This window comes from Dryobates pubescens, chromosome 22, assembly GCF_014839835.1.
Source record: "Dryobates pubescens isolate bDryPub1 chromosome 22, bDryPub1.pri, whole genome shotgun sequence".
Classification (NCBI taxonomy): Eukaryota; Metazoa; Chordata; class Aves; order Piciformes; family Picidae; genus Dryobates; species Dryobates pubescens.
Window position 1 is genome coordinate 6,216,244 of NC_071633.1, and position 17,897 is coordinate 6,234,140.

A 17,897-nucleotide genomic window follows, 5' to 3' on the forward strand; every position below is an offset into this window, starting at 1 on the left:
ATGCCAATTTAAGGTTTTTTTTTCCCCCCCCTCCAAACCATAAAATTATATAAATATACAATAAATATTTATGTTACACAAGGTGAATAATAGAGAACAAGGCCACAGACATTAACTTACAGTTGCAAGAGTCTTTACTTTAACACAGCACTAGGCCTGCTGACATGCATGATATACCTTTGTCACAAACAGACCACAGCAAGAGTTTAGTTAAGTGACATGAAAGACAACCCCCTACCACCATTCCCACCACCTCTGTTCTGTTAAAGCTGCCAAGCCTGCGATCATGGACGTATCAGGTCAGGCAGGTGAGGGCCATGGGACTGCAGGTTAATTGCCAGTTTCAGGTGATGGCAATAGGCACAGAATTGGCATGTTCTGGGCAGTGTCACTCTAGCTGTAGTCACAAGGGACTGTGCTTCTGCAGGTTCTCTGTTTCAGCCCTTGTTGCCCCCACCCACAGGGGCTGCCTTTTGCCCTTTGAACCTACCACCCCACTACCTTATTTCTGCCACAACAGCATCACCTTTATCTATGCCAGTAGAGGATTTGTGACTTAAGCATATGGCCAACTTTGGGAGACAAAGACCTTTATTCCGAGCATGACTTAGGCGCTAACAGTTCTCTTGGAGATTCAATTTACTTGAACTGGGAATTATTTTATTCCTTTATCTGAATTACATTACTGTCAACATCCTAGCTCTCATTTCTTTTTCCAGTCTAGCTGAGTGATCTGTTTGTTATTCACTCATTATCATCATCCTTTCCCCTTCTAAGCAACCAAACCAGGTTTTCAGGGGAGCCACTATGACACCATCTCTCTGCTGTATTTAGGAATGTTGCTGAGAATAGGTCCTGAACCATGTTTGGGTTATTAAATGCAAAGAATTAGATACAGCCAGGGACTGGCAAGAGTGGAATGACATCCCCTCCCCTCTATCAATGTTTAATTTGCATAAAGAACACTTCATGTGAAGCTTTGACACAGTTCTGGAAGTGTTTTTAATTTGTGATTTCCATGTGGGAGCCTGAATATCTACAATTGATAGGGAAGGCTGAAGTTTGCAGTTCAGGGAGGTCACACCACCCTCACTTCTCACTCACTGTCCAGCATGCACATATGGCCAACGTAAAAGGTTGTCATTGTACAGTTGAGATGGCTCTCCCTTGACAGTTATCCCAGAGAAGAGGAAGCCCTTCTACCTCCAGTAGAAGAAATCACTGATATTGAAGTCAGCTTCCAGGATTTCTACTAGCAATGACATAAACAGTGTTAAACATGCTCTCCAAAGAGAATTTTTGTGGGGAATCATTTTCAGATAAGCTTTGCCCAGACCAGGTTTTTAATTAAATTCAACAGCAAGACAGGCTATTGCATATTCTGCAGCACTCAGCAGCAGGTCTATTTTGCAGTGTTTTACTCTTTGTTCAGATACTTCTCTTCATCTACAGGAACTACAAATATAGCATCTGCCTTCAGTGAGCTCACTAATGAGCTATTTCTGCCTCTCTGCCCACTGTAGTCAGAGCAAGTGCTGTGCACAGCTCTCAGGCTTACAACCTACCTTTTTAGAAACACTTCTGTCAGGGAAGTTGGAGGGGTAGCACAGGGCTAAATGTATCTATCAGAACCTAAGCAACGTTAAGGCAACTCCTCCAGCACTTGCTCTTCACATACGTCAAGAGATGATTTTTATGCCAAGATTTGTTTCATAAAATAAGGCTGACAGCAGAGGTAGAGCCACATGAACATAAATGCTAATTGCTCTCAGCTCCAGGAAGGGCTCCCTTATGCCTCCTTGCCTGGCTATTCCCCAGAGCTCCTTCAGGCAGGGATGCCACTGCAGCTTGCTCACGATGCTCTGCTGGCCCTGGGCTGCTAGAAGTGCTGCGGAAGGCAAGGGCAGCAGTGTAGACAGCAAAGTCCTTACTCTCACAGGATGCGCAGGGCCACATACAGCACTGACTATGATTTTTACAGCCTCAGCCAACACAAAACGCTATTTGTCCCTGAACTGGCTGAGCTACTCAGTCCCACGACCCACCCGATTTCAGATCCACTATCATCTTTCTAGACCCTTTTTCTAGGGTGCTTCACCAAGACATTTGATTCAAGCACAGAGTCTTTGCTCTCAACCTTCCACAGAATTTTTTTCCCTATACGACAAGCTCCAGCTGTATGCTTAGTGAAATACTTTAAAGATCACAGCCAACATCTTTCCAGAGGGAGGAAAGGGAGCAGGGGTGGGGGGGGGGGGAGGGAAACCCCAAACACAAACAAACATGGTATAAGCAAATGCAGCTCTCAAAAGACAGGAAATCATAAAATGAAACAGAACAACAAAATAAAAAGGCATGTTGCCATACAGTTAAGTAAGTGCTGTCTCTAAGCCTGAAGTTCAACAATGTGAAGTGGAACATCACCAATCTTTCTCAGTTGCCTCTTTTTTTTTTATTATTATTATTCTTTTTTTTCATCAGTAGTTGGATTGCTATTGCAAACACCTTCACAACAAGAAAAAAAACAAAAACAACCAAAAAACCCCCAACCCCCCAAAATAATTTGGTTTGTAATCCAGAATAAGGTAAAAGATTATTTCCCCCCCACCACCACCACCCTTTTTCAATCTGATGGGAGTTCAAAAAGCAAAAGAGAAACAGTAAAACTATGACAACAGCACCTTGACATCGTTTTAATTCCAACGCTATCAGAAGTTAAAAGCAGTAAACAGATAGAATACTAACAGGAATAAAGATACTTACTGTCTAAAATGTAAACGGAATGTTTTGGTTCAATTTATTTCTTCTGAAAGAGGACATTTTATCATCAATTCACAATTGAAGCAGCATGCAATTTTTTATTTTATTTTTTTTTAAATTATTATTATTTTTTTTTTATTCTTTTATTTTCCAACTTTTTTTTATGTGTTTTCAATTCTTGGCAACGGCGACAAACCACAATGTTTCCGAAGGATGTAACACAGACTTCGCTTGGTTTTCTCTTCCTTTTTTTTTCCCCCCCCTTAATTTTCACTTTATTTTTTGTCTTTTATCTTTTTTTCCCCCCCTTTTATTTTTTTCCCTTTTATTTTTTTTCCCTTTTTTCCCCCTTTATATTTTTTTCCTTTTATTTTCCCCCCCCTTTTTTTTTTTGTCGGATTTTTGTCGTTTGGTTTGGTTTATTTTCTCTCCAAACTTGTGCGCAAATGACTTCTGTTTCCCCCTTCAGGTCATGGATATGTTCAATAAATAGACTGTGGAACCACTGTACTGTATAAACTTCAGTTATACATGCAGTCCATAAAATTATTCTTCCCCCCCCCCTTTTTTTTTTTCTCTTTTTTTATTTCTTCTCTTCTTTTTTTTCTTTTTCTTTTTTTTTTTAAACCGAATAATTTACCCTGTTATGTATATATACAAATAGATAACTTTTTTGTGTGTGTGTGTGTGTCTCAATATAATCTATACAACACAAATCCACTATCTTCCCCTTTTAATGGTCAATGTACATACACAGGAAGTGTCTATCCTTATAAAGCGCCAGCCGACTCTCTTTTTATTATCCATGGTGAGAGCTCTCACGTAAGACTGGGTAGTTCGGCACTGGGAGTTCCAGTGCCTCTTGTCTATGCCCCTGCAGCCCTCCTTTGTGTACCCCTTGGGGTTGCATTTGGTCTCGTAGAAGTATTGCTTCAGTTGGCCTTTGGGCACCGGGACTTTCTCCAGGACCGTGACGGTCGCCCCGGACATGTCCACTGCAGTCTTTTTCTCTGCTGCCGTCACCCACTCGCTGGTGCTGTCACAGACGCTCAGTTCCCCGCGGCGAGCTGGGTCAGAGTGGCGCCGGACCCTCATGGACATGTTTGCAGCATCCAAGTAGTTTTTGTACTCCTCGAGCAGAAAGAGCAGTGGGGGTTCCAAAGGCACTTGACTGCTTAGCATGACTCGAGATGTGTACAAGTCTGCATCCTTGTTTTCCTCGCTGGGATGGATGTCCTGGTCCTCATCTAGAAGCTCCTCTATGACGTGTTCAAAAGTGTCTGCCAGTGATGTCAGTCCTCTTGAACCAGCATTGGGCCCATTTAGGCTCTCAAGAGTCCCATGGGTCCGAAGACCTGGGTAAGCCAAGCTGCCTTGTCCTCTTACGCTAGCTTCTTTCATAGGGGCAGCTTTCATGCAACTGAAGTATGAGATAACCATAGTAAGGAAAAGGATGGTCATCACTCTTCTCACTTGGTGGAACTGTTAAGGACAAGAAAAAGAAAAAATACAGAACATTAGAAGGGATGGAATAATAAAAATTCACCCCAGTTGTCATGACACATTATGCATTTTCTGCAGACTCCTGCTGCATGCAGCTGCAACTCATTACTGGCGATAAAGCATACCCTTGTACGAGGGTGTTCTCTGATTTAGAGTTTCAGATGAAGCATATGCTGAAGCTTAAGCAACACTGGTATCAGCAAGCCAGAGTTCCTATGTGCCAAAGTCATTCTGTAGTAAGTATTATATTAGATACTATGCAAACTCCCTTATTTATTGCCAGATTACATCTACTTCAAGGAACAGCAGAAGCAGAACTGCTATTTAGCAATGCAACATTTCAGCAATAAAAGACAGCTTCCCAAGTGTGAAAGGCAAGACTTCCATTTCAAGTGCAAATGCAAACATTTAATTTTTTAAGATCTCTCTATGCCAAAAATATTTCATCATTCTATCCACACACACCAAAAAAACAAACCAACAAGAAAACAAAACAAGAAAACCAACCAAACAACAAAAAAATCAAATCAACAAAACCCTGATCTGCAGCACCAGGATAAATTGCATTAGCATTTTGAAAGCCACCTTCAAAACACAGGAAGAGGCCATACAATTCTGGGGTGTCAGAAGGTCAGTTCCTCATCTAAAGGTGGAAGGTATGTATGATTAAATATAGAACAAGAAAAATGGTCCAGGACAGTATACTAAATTTGAGCTGGACAGATTGCTTGGAATGTGTGAATGCCATGGAAGTGACCTGATAGATTATGGAGCTGATTAGAGCTGTATTGAAATGACAGTACCAGAACCACTGTATTGTACCTTCCCAGAACCCTATACTGCCCCTTCTCAAGTGAGGAAAGCATCTCTTGAAACTCAGTTAAAGTCCTGAGCCCAGCATCAAAACCAGAAGCACAAGCCCTACTGCCATACTGAAACAGTTTGTCCATTTCCTTCACCCAAGTTGTGGTGCATGCTGTGGGCCGTGCTTTGAGGCTCATGTGTACACTTGGCTCTGACCTTTTGGGGAGTGGAGGGAAAACACCAGAAAAGAACATTGACAGGTGAACTCCTCACCAGACTTGGAATCAGCACATCAGCTGACAGGAGTGATTCCCAGCACTCCCAACAGCTTAGGTTAGACTGCTTCTATCCAAGCACTTTGCTGAGTCTCTGTAGATTGTATGCTCAGGGTAGAAATTGTTTCCTCTTTGAGTACAGAAGATGTACTATAGGTACTATTATAAGACATGCCCCCCTCCAATCCTGCAGTGACAGAGAGCTATATTTTCTGTCTGATCCCAAGTGCTACTACAACATCCATCACATCCAGTTGTTACTTTTCCTCCTTCCGATCCCGGCTCTCACCATCTCTGCTTGCTAGAAAGCAATGGCATTGTTCAGATTTTTGAAGCAGCAGCTAATGCTTGTTTCAGAGCTTTTGAAGTTCATTCGGAAGTACCTCATACTTGGCAGTGCTCATTGGAGTAACTGCTATTTCTGTTTGCCAACAGGGTGCTATGTAAAAAGCCTTACTTCATCTCCTGCAAATATGCTGTGGGAAACTCTTCAGACATGAACACGGAAAGACAATCTATCATAAGACACACAAATAAATGAAATATGTACCCGAACAGCAGTGCCCAAAATGTAGCCCTCAGTTTACTTCATGAAGTTGGGGGGGGGGGGGGGGGGGGGGGGGGGGGAAGTGTTTGGGTTTGTGTTCATGCCCTCCTCACCCTCAGCCTCCCCCTAAACAAGATTTTGGCTAAGAATCCTCTCTACCCCAGCACAACTCTTCCTTCATCCCTCCACCTCTCTTCCTGTTTAAAAGTGTTATTGTGGCATAGATTTATTACAATTAAACAAACCTGACATCTGTGACTCACAGGAACATAGTGTTTTCTCTAACCATGCAGAGCAATAATATTTTGCAGATTTTTCTTCCTAGGATCTTTAAAAACATTCTACAGGGAGTAATACCAGATTTCTTCCTCAAAGGGGAGGGAGAGAGACACTCGAGATGATTTACAACCAAAGGAAGAAGGTTATTAGTCTTCCTTTATCAAACAAGGAGAGACAAGACAAGAGGGAGAAGGGGTGGTTTAGCAAGCATACAGGTACAGAGCCAGTGGAACAGGCAACAAAAATAACAATATTCATACACTCCCTCTTCTGAGAATTGTTTTATATAAAACTTAAAAGGACAAAAAAAGCCAAACACCCATATCACACTGACCACCAGAGCAGTGAACACAACACAGATCTTCTGGCTCCTACTCAAGTTCCTGTTATTTTTATTAGAGTAGTGCCCAGAGGTCCCAACCAACATCTCAGCACTGGAAGACAGACTCAGTCTGAGCCCATAGCTCACCAAAAGGGCCCCCAGGTGTAAAAGAGAGAGGACACAAGGCAAGAAGCACAAAATAAAGAGAAACTTGCACCCATCAGCTAAGTACCCCAGTTGGCACCTGCCTTTCAGGTTAGGCAAGTGAACAAGACATAGAAGGGTTCTTGGACCAGGCCACATCCATCATTGTTCTCATTGGGCTGTTTACATTTCATGATAGCAATGAACTTGGAGGGATGTGAAATTAGGAGAAAAGTGGCTGTGTACTTTGTTTGCATGGACATTTTTCTTGCAAGGATGATGACAGAAGATAGAGATGCAGAGAAACCTCACCAGTTGACTTCAGTAAGTCCTCTGCATCCTCTGCCAATGACTGGTTGGTCACCAAATCTCATGTTATATTAATCCATCCTTAATCAATTTTTGCCTTCCACAGGAAAGAAAAAAAGAAAGGAAAGAAGGAATGAAAGGAAGGAAACTTCTGTCAAGCTTGATCAATTTACATCCCATCTGATGACACACAACTGCTGCTTTTATCTGGAGTACCAAGAAAATGTACAACCAGGCTCTGAAAACCAACAGCTCTAAGACTGCCATTATCCACATAACATACTGATAACACACAAGAAGATGTGACGACCCCCCCAAAATCCACCCCTCATCCTCCTGAAACAATGTAAGAGTATGTCAAAGTAAGCTCTAATAGCACAGATGTGGAATATTGCTAGCAGACACAGATCAAACATCTCCTTCTTTATAAATGAATCCCAAACTAAGCTGAACTGTGCAAGCAAAGATTCCTCTATCTTGACAGCGACTTGAGCAATACACACAGTCCTTGTCTTTGGCAGCAGAGTGATATCAAGTGATTTAATATGAGGAAGTAATATCCTACTGCATAGGAAAGCTCTTCATTTTAGAAGCCACAGCAGTTTCTAGCAGCAGCTGCTCAAAATCTACCAGTTTAACATGCTAGAGTACATTAGATTTAAATCTCACTTCATGGGTAGAGAAACAAAACCTTTCAGTGACTCATGAATCATAAAATGGTTTGCTTTTGAAAGGGACCTCCAAAGATCACCTTGTCCAATCCCCCTGCAGTCAGCAGGTACATCCTCCACTAGATCAGGTTGCTCAGAGCCTTGTTGAGCCTGACCTTGAATATTTCCAGGCATGGGGCCTCAACTACTTTCCAGGCAACCTGCTGCAGTGTTCCACAACCCTCATGGTAAAGAACTTGTTCCTAACATCCAATCTAAATCTCCTCTAAGTTCAAACCATTGCCCATTGTCCTATCACCGCAGGCCTCCAGAAACAGTCCCTCTGCAACCTTCTTGTAGGCCCCTTCAGGTTGCCATTAGGTCTCCCTGGAGCCTTCTCTTATCCAAGCTGAACAGCCCCAGCTCCCTCAGCCTGTCCTTGCAGCAGAGGTGCTCCAGCCCCCCCAGTATTTTTTGTGGCCTTTCTCTGGACCTGCTCCATCTGGTCCATGTTCTTCCTGTGTTGAGGGCTCCAGAGCTGGAAGCAGTACTCCAGGTGAATTCTTACCAGAGCAAAATGAACACATCTCATCTCTTTTTTAGGGAGGCAGAACTAATATCCCTATCCCTACCTAGCACCAAGAAGGTTGTTGGAAACACTTTGCATGGCAGCTTCCAGTCCTTTTCCCCTGCTCTCCAGCTGTCAAGCCTTCATTACATTGCAAAGATTAACTGCTTGTTCTGTTACCTTAAGTGCCCCCTAAACCCCAAATACTAACAGATCACAAACACCCTTCTGATCCTATGAAGCAGTCACCATGCCACCTCACATGGAAGCAGAACCTGGGTAAGAACATGGGAGAAAGCTCTATCTTCCTGTTTTCCCAGGATGCTACTGAGCAAGGTATCACCCTTTCCCATGTTGGGCACATTTGCCACTATAAGGCCTTGGATGGAGATGCTTCAGCATTCCTACACACATCTACACCTGATGGTACCCTGGCACACAGAGCAACTATTTCCCACAGTGGCTCAACAGTGCTGAGTATTTCTTAACTGCAGTAACTTTGCAGATACTTTATATTCTGAGGGCATCAGTGCAAGAACAACAGACAAAGTGTAGCTGTAGAGGTGCAGGCAGAAAGACACAAAATAAAGCCACTGATAATGCAGCCTCAGTCTGCAGTCCTGTTACACATTTGTCCCCTTCCTTCTCAGCTGTAAGAGGTCCAGGTCTTTACTCCCCACCTCCTAGAAACAATAAGTAAAGGCTGCTGCCCTTCAGTTATGTTATTGGGGATAAAAGATCAAAGACTTCTCTAGGAGAGGGAATCTTGGTTCAGTTGCTGTCCCATAGACTGCTGTATAACTCACATAAACTTGCCTAGCATATATATGCTAGCCTCCTTGAAACTGAGCCTTGAACTACTCCCTCGGGTCACACAAGACACCTATCAGAAATCTTATTTCAGATCAGCTTCCCAAATGCCATCCATTCTCATGGTTGCAAGAACATCTTCTCTCATGCAGCATAGCAAAGCTGAAGTAATGAAAAGAGGTCACCCACCATGGACCAGATCTCGGGAAGACGTGACCTAGTTTGTACTTCAATAAGGTCCACACAATTACAGCTAGAATAAGGGCACATAATTGTGGTATTCCTCTCCACTAATGGGAAGGAGGCTCATTAAATGAAGGTCATGTCAATTATCTACAGCTAGTTTACATATGCAGTCAATTACCTAGCCATACTATTTATTTCAGTGTTTGTATCTAATGAGGATTCACCACTTAATTGTTTTATTTTGTTATTCTCAGATATTTTGAGCAGAAACCTAGCAGCTTAACAGGTTGTACTTCCAGCAGAGAGCCCTGATGAACAGCTGTGAGCACGCACTTGCTCCTCTGCGTCCCGATAGAAGCCGTGAAAGTTGAAATAACTTTCAGTAGTGAATAGGTTCCTACTGCTTTAATCTCCAGAGAGGATTGTGTGGTGGAAGACAAAATTAGCAGCAAGATGACATTCATTTTCTGCCTTGCCATTTTCTAAGACCTTTCTACAGAAGTTCAATTTACTAAATACTACTGAATGGCACAGGCATGAGTCCCTGCTCTACGCATCACTGCCGGAGCGTGTGAAGAGATACCAAACCGGGGTGCATGTCAGCACATGACTTGCAAAGCCCAAACCTACTGAGAACAAAACAGTATTAACCTTTAACACATGCATTACTGGGTGTCTGACACACTCTGCTCAGCCTAGAGGCTATTTATGCAGCATACTATATAATTACTTTGTATTACTGAAAATAAAGTGCCCTCCCCCCTACCCCAACACCCTCCTCCTCCCCCCCCCCCCCCCAATACACACCCACGCTCAATTTGTATTCTTGTGAGTTGGTGCTTCATGTCAGGAAGAAGAAGCAGCCCATTTTATTTTCATTCTCATGTTGGTTTGTTTTCTTCTTTCCTGGGGTTATAAAAATCTACTTAGCCATAACGCCAGAGATGTCAGAGATGAAGAACCATTTTGAAGACTAAGATAAATAGCAAGCAAATTTACAGCTGGTTTATAAACGACAGCTTTTAAGATGAGAAATTTGCTTTCATCTTATGTTGCTAAATATTGCCTATGGTACGGCTGAGAGCAAAGAAACTCCAGCACTACAGTGGCGCTGGAGAAGCATGCATCTGTTTAAAGCACTACAAGGGGGTTTGTGGGATTCCAAGGTTTTATTGGACCCTCCCCAACGCATACAAACCCCACAATTTCTGTCAAGCAGAGGTGGGCAAAAACCCAGAGGAAATAATGGCAAAATAGCAATGCTGTGACATTACAACCCTGATCCTTTGCAGAGTTATGCATCAGAGTTTCCTACAAACTTTCACCATACCTCTCCAGACACTCAGCCAGCCATGCAAAGGCCACAACTGCTTCAAAGCGCCGAGTGAGAGAATTCAGCTGCTCTAGCGGGCACAGACCAGGCAGCCTCCTCATTACACGCACACTTACACTTAAATTGGCCAAGTGCAGGGCTACAAGGAGTTCCCAGCAGGATTTCTATCAGATGAATCTCAGACCCATTCTGCCCATACCAGGAAATAGGCAGGATGAGTTTTGGCAGTAGGCGCAAGCGAAGGAAGAGCAGGCCAGACTCACAGATGGTATCAGAGCTTTCAGAGAAACAACACTCATGGAAGAGAACAGATGTGCACTATTTTTATACTTTGACAATGGGAACTGACTGTTGAGCCAGTGACACACATACTGCCTTTCCAGCTGTTCATAGAGCATCCTGCACACGGGGCCCTCAGACTGCACAGGGGGTTGTGATCCCTCCTGCAAACAAAGAAGCTCAGCTCCAGAAGGTTATGTCTGTGGTATATGCCACTATACACTGGATATGCAAAATGTTTTGCCACATTTTTTGCTAAGATTTTATGTTGTAATACAACAAGGTATTCCGTGAAAGTCCTCCTTAAATAAAAGGATTACCAGCGGGTTTAGTATTGCCCAGGAGTATTATGGGCAGGGTAACATGCTGCACTCCTATTGCAATATCAGAAATACTATACAGTACATGACTTGTAACCCTAAAACCTAGCCATTAAGCAAATTCCAGTTTCAAAAGTGACTTCAGGTTTGGAAATGCACCTTAACCTCTCAAGAGTATATGTAGAGATACATTCATGCCATTACTGCAGTCATTCAGAAGTAACATTATGCAATCTGTGCAAAAAGAAAGTTCACTTATAGAACAGACTACCTAAACCCCCAATAAAACATGCAAAACCATTCCATGAAATAATTACTCTGTGCCAAGATACTGTCTGGTTCCTCCATGGGAGCAGATAATTACAGTTCTCCGAAATAATTTGCTTTGATGCTACTAGAGCTTTACAGAATGCTAATTCAACCTGCACGCAGAAGGATGTTAGAGCAGAACTTCAGACCTTTGAGCAGCATCTGTGGTTTGTCTTCCATGTCACTAAGGTCCTTTGGTATGAAATACTGTGTTGAACTGTCACAGGACTAAGCTGTTCTGCCAAGTACACACATGAAGCCCCCACTGAACTCAAGGATAATTGGCACCCGAGAGCAGGAACAGAACGGAGTACGTTGCATGCAAACGAGCGTGAGTTGGATCCCCTGCACTGTGACATGTGTCCAGCAGCCCTGGAACGGCCCAGAAGCTGCTGTACCAGTTGAGCTTGGATCTTACAAGTGCCTATAAACTATTGAACAGCATGTAAAACATCCCACGCACCCATCGGTTCTGCTGCAAGTGGCAAGCTTCCTGGAACCTATAGAACATTATGCACTCAACAGGAACGTAAGTGAAGCTTTGCCAAGGAAAACCAATGGTTAAAAAGCATAAGCATCAGATGGAGCAGTTACCCATGGCTTGGGCAGGCACTGCTTTCTCCAGGGTAAGGGAGGAAAGGAAGGGCCGTGTATACCCCTTCGTTGCAAGACTCTTACCTTTGCTGAGACCCTGACTGTGTGTGGCATTGCTGTAAGAGAATGCCTTGCTTTTAGCCATAGTCAGTCCTTGAAATGAAGCAGATCAGAATGTTGTGATGTGCGTGAACCAGAAACTGGAAATGCCTGTTGTCAGAGCCCTGACAGGTATTAACAATATACCTGCATCTGCCAGTGGAGTTATCAGTCATCTTTTGGCTGCATGCCCTCGTATGCACATTTCTCCTCACACACGCTCAGTCCAGTTGTTAGCATGAGATCTCCATGGAAATGCTTTCCATTGAGGGGGCAAGGAATAAAAAGCTTACACTGAGGTATCAAACAGCTTCTGGGAGCATTCAAGTCCAAAGTTACATGGGAACAACCAGACCAGGAGCACATATTTGGTAAGTGTTGGAAGTCACCTCAATCTCCATTAATGGAATAGTGAGGAACTTGCATTGAAAAATGGTAATTCTCATTAGGAATCTAACCCACCTCAGTGGGCAGCCAGCCCTGCATGTGTCCTGCTGTGACAGCAGCTTTATCTTTGGGCACACCACTGTTGCAGAACTAGGTCAATATGTTAGTATAACTGTACTGAAAATACTCTGGCAAGAAGTGCTCTTCCACTGATATTTCACTATGACAATGCAGTACATCACAGATTTCAAAGCATTATGGTTTTCAGCTTCTTCCCCCCACCGCTCTAGTGCCTTCTAGGTGGTTTCATGTCAAAACAAGACTTTTGTTATTTTTATGCCTGGTTCTATCCTAATCCATCTTAAAAATTTGAGGGCCAACTTAGCTGCATTCAATACAGGGATAGTATTATCTATGAAACTTTTGTTTCCACAGTCATGTGTTGTAACTGGCATGCAAGAAGCTGAGACCCACCCAAATAAGCTCTCTCTCCTCCATCCTTAGTCAGGCAAACACCAGTGTAAGGGCTTTACCCACTTACAGACTTAAAATACTGTTTAGTGGTGCTTTCATTTCACAAGCTACACAGAGGAAAATAGTTTGGGACTGTTAGAAGAGGTGAGGATCTGGTAAAGGTGCAAGTGGCTGAAAACAGGATTCAGTAGTTGTAACGCTCAAGGTACGAACATTTCATGGGATGTGAAGAAGAGCCTTGCAGGAAAACTGAATTCAGCAAGCTGCTGCCTTCTCCTAGTTATATAATGGTGTAACTCCTACCAGAAAGCAGTATTACACTGTGATTCTTGTGAGTCACATGGACATTGGGTCCTTCCCCTCCTCAATTGAAAATTGAAGTTTACCTGGCTCATGACTTTTCAGACTACATAATTTCCGTAATGACTGTTGAGGTTCATTGAAGCACTATGCGCCAGTGGACCCAAATTCTGGTGGACACAGTCACTGCCTGGTATAAACCTATGGATTTATACCTCAGGTGCAAAGGTGGACCCAGTACCTAAGTGATGATAAAATCAGAGGGAGCCACCCCCTAAACTATAGCTAATACCTGTATCAGAACAAAATGTCACAGGTTTCAGCATAACAGCTTCCTCACACTCGGGACTCCTGAGGGATGCTAGCATGTTTGGTAATAATTACCCTTTAAAGAGGAAGGAAAAATGCTTTCTAGGTGTGCAGACTAGCTCCTCCCTTCCCCCACCGGTATAAGCACATAAATAGCCCAGACATGCCTATGAACAGAAGTATGCAAAATCCAGCCCCGCTCCACGCTTGGGTGTCTTGTTTCATGCACACACTCCTGCTGAAGAAAGTGGCTTGGCTGCCAGCGGACTGTTCTCCCTGCAAGAGCCCTTAAGCTCCAAAGGGTAGGTCTGTATATGGGATTTCAGTCATCAAATAAACACTTCTCTCGAAAAATGTCAATAGCTGTCCCTTCACATAAGCAGAGCCTCCTGCCCTGCAGGGAAGGAGAGCCTCTCTTCAAATAGCTAGGGGTGGGAGGAGGAAAGAGAAAGTTAAATCGAGAAGCATTAAGTTACCCAATTAGGCTGTTGAAAACAGCCAAGTGTCCTCCCTCTCCCAAATCTGCACAACAATAGATTATCTAGAAGGCACCATCCTGCTCAAAAGCAAAAGCAGAGCTGATCAGAGATGATTAGTAGTTCCTGAGGTAAAAGCCATTAGAAGTAGGAAGGACTGAGAGACCCAGTACTTACGCAGCTGTGATTCTCCACCTGTGTAACATTTTTTTTGGAGAACGCACTATCAAAGCTTCCCAAGTGCTTTGCAAACATAGAATCTCAACATACTCAGCCCTCTGGGTAGGCTGAAGCACAAAGATATTTAGACCACTTACCCAGATTGCTCATCAAGTCACTGCTCAATCAGAGAACAAGGGAACCCCTGCCCCCAGTCTCTCTTCAGCCACCATCACACAAAGCTGCCTTAGCCATGAGTATCATCCATGTAGTTTGCAAATCTCTCTATGGTAACTTTGATGTCTAACCCAGAAAGAGGCAGGGCAGCTGATTAAAACCTTAGGGGTATTATTTTGAATACATATGCTAGCTCACTTCCATCTGTGTTGTTAATTAGTTCCTGACTGTAGGTTAAATGTAGGGCATGTTGTCACGAGCCTAAGGTGGGGTGGCAGGACCTCCTGCTATTGCCATATGGCTTTTTGTTTCTTCCCTCATTCTTCAGCTTTTAGCCTGATGCTTCTAATTTGTGGGCACAACGATTATGTAACAAAGAACAACAAGAAAAGCAAAGCTAGTGTTAAAATAGAAACATTCCTCACCATTAAAGAGGTTTGATTTGAAATGCAATACAACTTCCTGTCTCATCCAGAGGCTGCTTTTACCCGCAGCAAATTTGCTACGAAATTCAGGAAAGATCTATTCCCATGGAGGACTACTACTGCACCACGCAGGTATTTAGCAGCCCCACAAACACAAACCAGGCATCTTGCCAGGGACCAAAGGTCAGCCTTAACTTCCATAAAATGGAGAAGAGCAAGGTTATTCCTGCTTGTAATATAGATGTTCAGTGCTTAGAAGGGATGAAGAAAGCACCATCCACATCAAAACAATCAGCAGCAACTTGCCAATGCCATACCAGTAAGTACTCTGGTGCTTTAATGTGAACCGAGACATTCAATATTCAAGTAATTAGTGATAGGACAAGAGGAAATGGCCTCATGATGCCCATTGGGAGGTTGAGATTGGATATTAGGAAAAATGTCTTTACTGAGAGAGTGGTCAGGCATCGGAACAGGCTGCCCAGGGAGGTGGTGGAGTCACCACCCCTGGAGGTGTTAAAAAAACATGGAGACATGGCACTTCAGGATGTGGGTTAGTAGGCATGGTGTTGAGCTGATCATTGGATTTGATGATCTTAGAAGTCTTTTCTAACCTTCATGATTTTATGATTCTTTTTTGCCTCCCTCTTCATCAGCCTGCAGGACATTAGCTGCTAACAACAAAAAAATCATGACATTGACATAACCGCTAACATTTATATATGGAAGAGCAAAACTGGACAACTCCCAGTATGTTTATTTCTAGCTTTGGTTCAACCCATGATAAAGATAAAGGGCAGTCACGATGTTCAGCAGCAAGTTCATACTTCACCAGTTACCTAGCATGGGTTCTGATTGTTACCCTTGCCAGCTTGAACTTGTTAGTGGCTTTGCTTCCCCCTTAGACTCACACTGGCATTCAGTACAAATTCTATCAAGTAGCATTTCTCTCTTTGCCTTTATGGCTCAGTCAAACTGGTTTATCAACTCGAAAGGAATGTAAATAGCAAGTGAAGATCAAGTCTTAATACAGGCAGCCAGCAGGCACAATTATCTAGAAATACTGCAAAATGAGTCCTGTGGCTGATCTCGACAATGTCAATACACTTCTGTGGTGCAGTGACATCTATGACTAAGGGAGGGGTGGGGGGTGGTTTGCTTACTAATCCAGCTCTTGAATAAAGTTCAGAATTCATTTTCATCTCAGTATATCAAGTACTGAACACTCAGAGAGCACCACAGCCAGTGTAAAGAAAGGTAAACTAAACCATATGGATACTAAGCATTGCACCAAGCTTAGAAAGTTAAATGGCATAACGGACTAAGGAATCCAGAGATCATAACCTTTAATTCCTTAATCTAGACAAAATTGCATTTCTCCAGGAGCTGCTATGTTTAAAGCAAGCAGTGGTTTGATCACATCAGATAATGCACAACATGCATTGGCACAAGATTAAGCTTAACTCTCTTTTATGTGTATTACAGGATTCTAGAGGGAGGGGAAAAAAAAAAAAAAGAGGGGGACTTAGTCCTGTTCTTATTGTTACAGCCATAACTAGAGCAACATGCTCCAAGTCTTTTACATGCTGACTTAATAAAAAGCATATAGCAGCATTTTGCTGAAGACTTTGCTTAGTGTGATCTTTTCTCAGACATCTTCTGCTATGCTACATCTTTGCAAAGGACTACAAGCCTACCTGTAGCCCAGTACACCTACTAGAAAGGCTGATGTTGGATGTGGAATTCCAGATAAGCCAAGGGTAGTTTTTTAAATGCTAGTTTGAGACAACAGCTCTCTCCTACACCCTGATCTGGCATAAACAGTTCCCAGTTGTTTCCAGACTTGAATGGTAAATATCCCTGTATCCCAGCTCCTCAGCTTCCCCAGGAAAACTCTGTTCCCTCTGAAGCTATACATTAAGCACTTACCCTGATATACTTTACACTGACAGATTTCAGGTATCTTAAAGAATCATCAAAACCATCACCTGGAAAGATATGCAGTACGTGCAGTCAACTAGTGGCTTGTATTTTCAAGGCTCTGTGAGATGGAAGTTAAAGTCCCACAGAGATTTAGTTGAGTTTTATTCCACTGGGCATTTGATAGCCGTAAGATATGGCTTTTTATAAAAGCCCCCAAAATGACTCAAGCAGAAATAATTGCATGAGAAAAACATGAGCTTGAGTTCAGTGGGTAAAAAAAGACACAGAGTTGTCTTCAAAAACAGTTCCTCACAAATGAAATAGAGAACAGTGCTTACTCTTCTCTCCCAGCATAGAGGAAGAACCTACTATAGCCAGAGACTGATGTACAAAACAAAAAGCAGAAGCTGTGAGCTCGAAGAAAAAGGTATCTGCATCCTAAGAACCAAGGGGCTGATATAAAAAGCATATTCCATGTTGTTAGATTTGAGGCAGCCACAAATACCTACAAACCCCCTTCAATTTTTATACTTAATTTTGAAATTGCTTTCACTGGATCCAGGATTTTCCCAAACTAAAGGCTGCTGAGTCAATACATTATGGGAAATCAGCATTTTCTTCTCCTGCTCCACCAAATATCTACTAAAGGACAGCACCTACCAAGTATGCTTCAGTGATGGGATAGGGAACACCCCCCACCCCAACTCAAATCCTTAAGGAATTCGTTCCACATGGCATTTTTTGGTGTGAGCTTGGACACACCATCAAGTCTCACTGACAGCAGTAACACTCCAGTAAAAAACTGACTTGCAAATAGCTTTCAGTGTAGTCTAAAAATCCAGTCAGCAAATGATTTACTGAGAGCAATGCTTCTTATTTACCTATTTAAGCCACACAAGGAAGACGTGGAACAATTAGCTAGAAAGAAGATTTGCAAGTACCACCCCAGTTAAAGGTTTTAAAAACGCCCACATGCATGCACTAAACTTACTGCTGTGGAGCAAGGAGGACTGGGGTAGCAGCCTCACTCATTTTATCTGTGCAACTTCCCTTGCAAGAGCCAGCCATAGCAGCGCATTTGGTTCATGCATCTCTAGGTGGCGGTAGCTGCTCAGATTTTGAGATACCAAGCGATGCTTATCTCAAATTTAGCAACCAGCATCCCTCCCATCCTCC

General features: G+C 42.9%; 1 protein-coding gene across 5 annotated transcripts in view; it reads right to left on the reverse strand.

The window, feature by feature from the left end:
• Window positions 1-3,389: 3,389 nt before the first annotated feature.
• BDNF (brain derived neurotrophic factor) overlaps window positions 3,390-17,897 on the reverse strand; it is a 41,610-nt gene continuing 27,102 nt past the window's right edge. For 4 of the 5 annotated variants that reach the window (XM_054171605.1, XM_054171606.1, XM_054171610.1 and 1 more), the window contains exon 2: window positions 3,390-4,242. In XM_054171605.1, the coding sequence (XP_054027580.1) occupies window positions 3,481-4,242 (762 nt within the window). In that variant the 3' untranslated portion in view covers window positions 3,390-3,480. Of the gene's footprint in view, window positions 4,243-6,946; window positions 7,025-17,897 lie in introns of those variants that run through there. The other variant, XM_054171609.1, reaches the window with a different exon arrangement.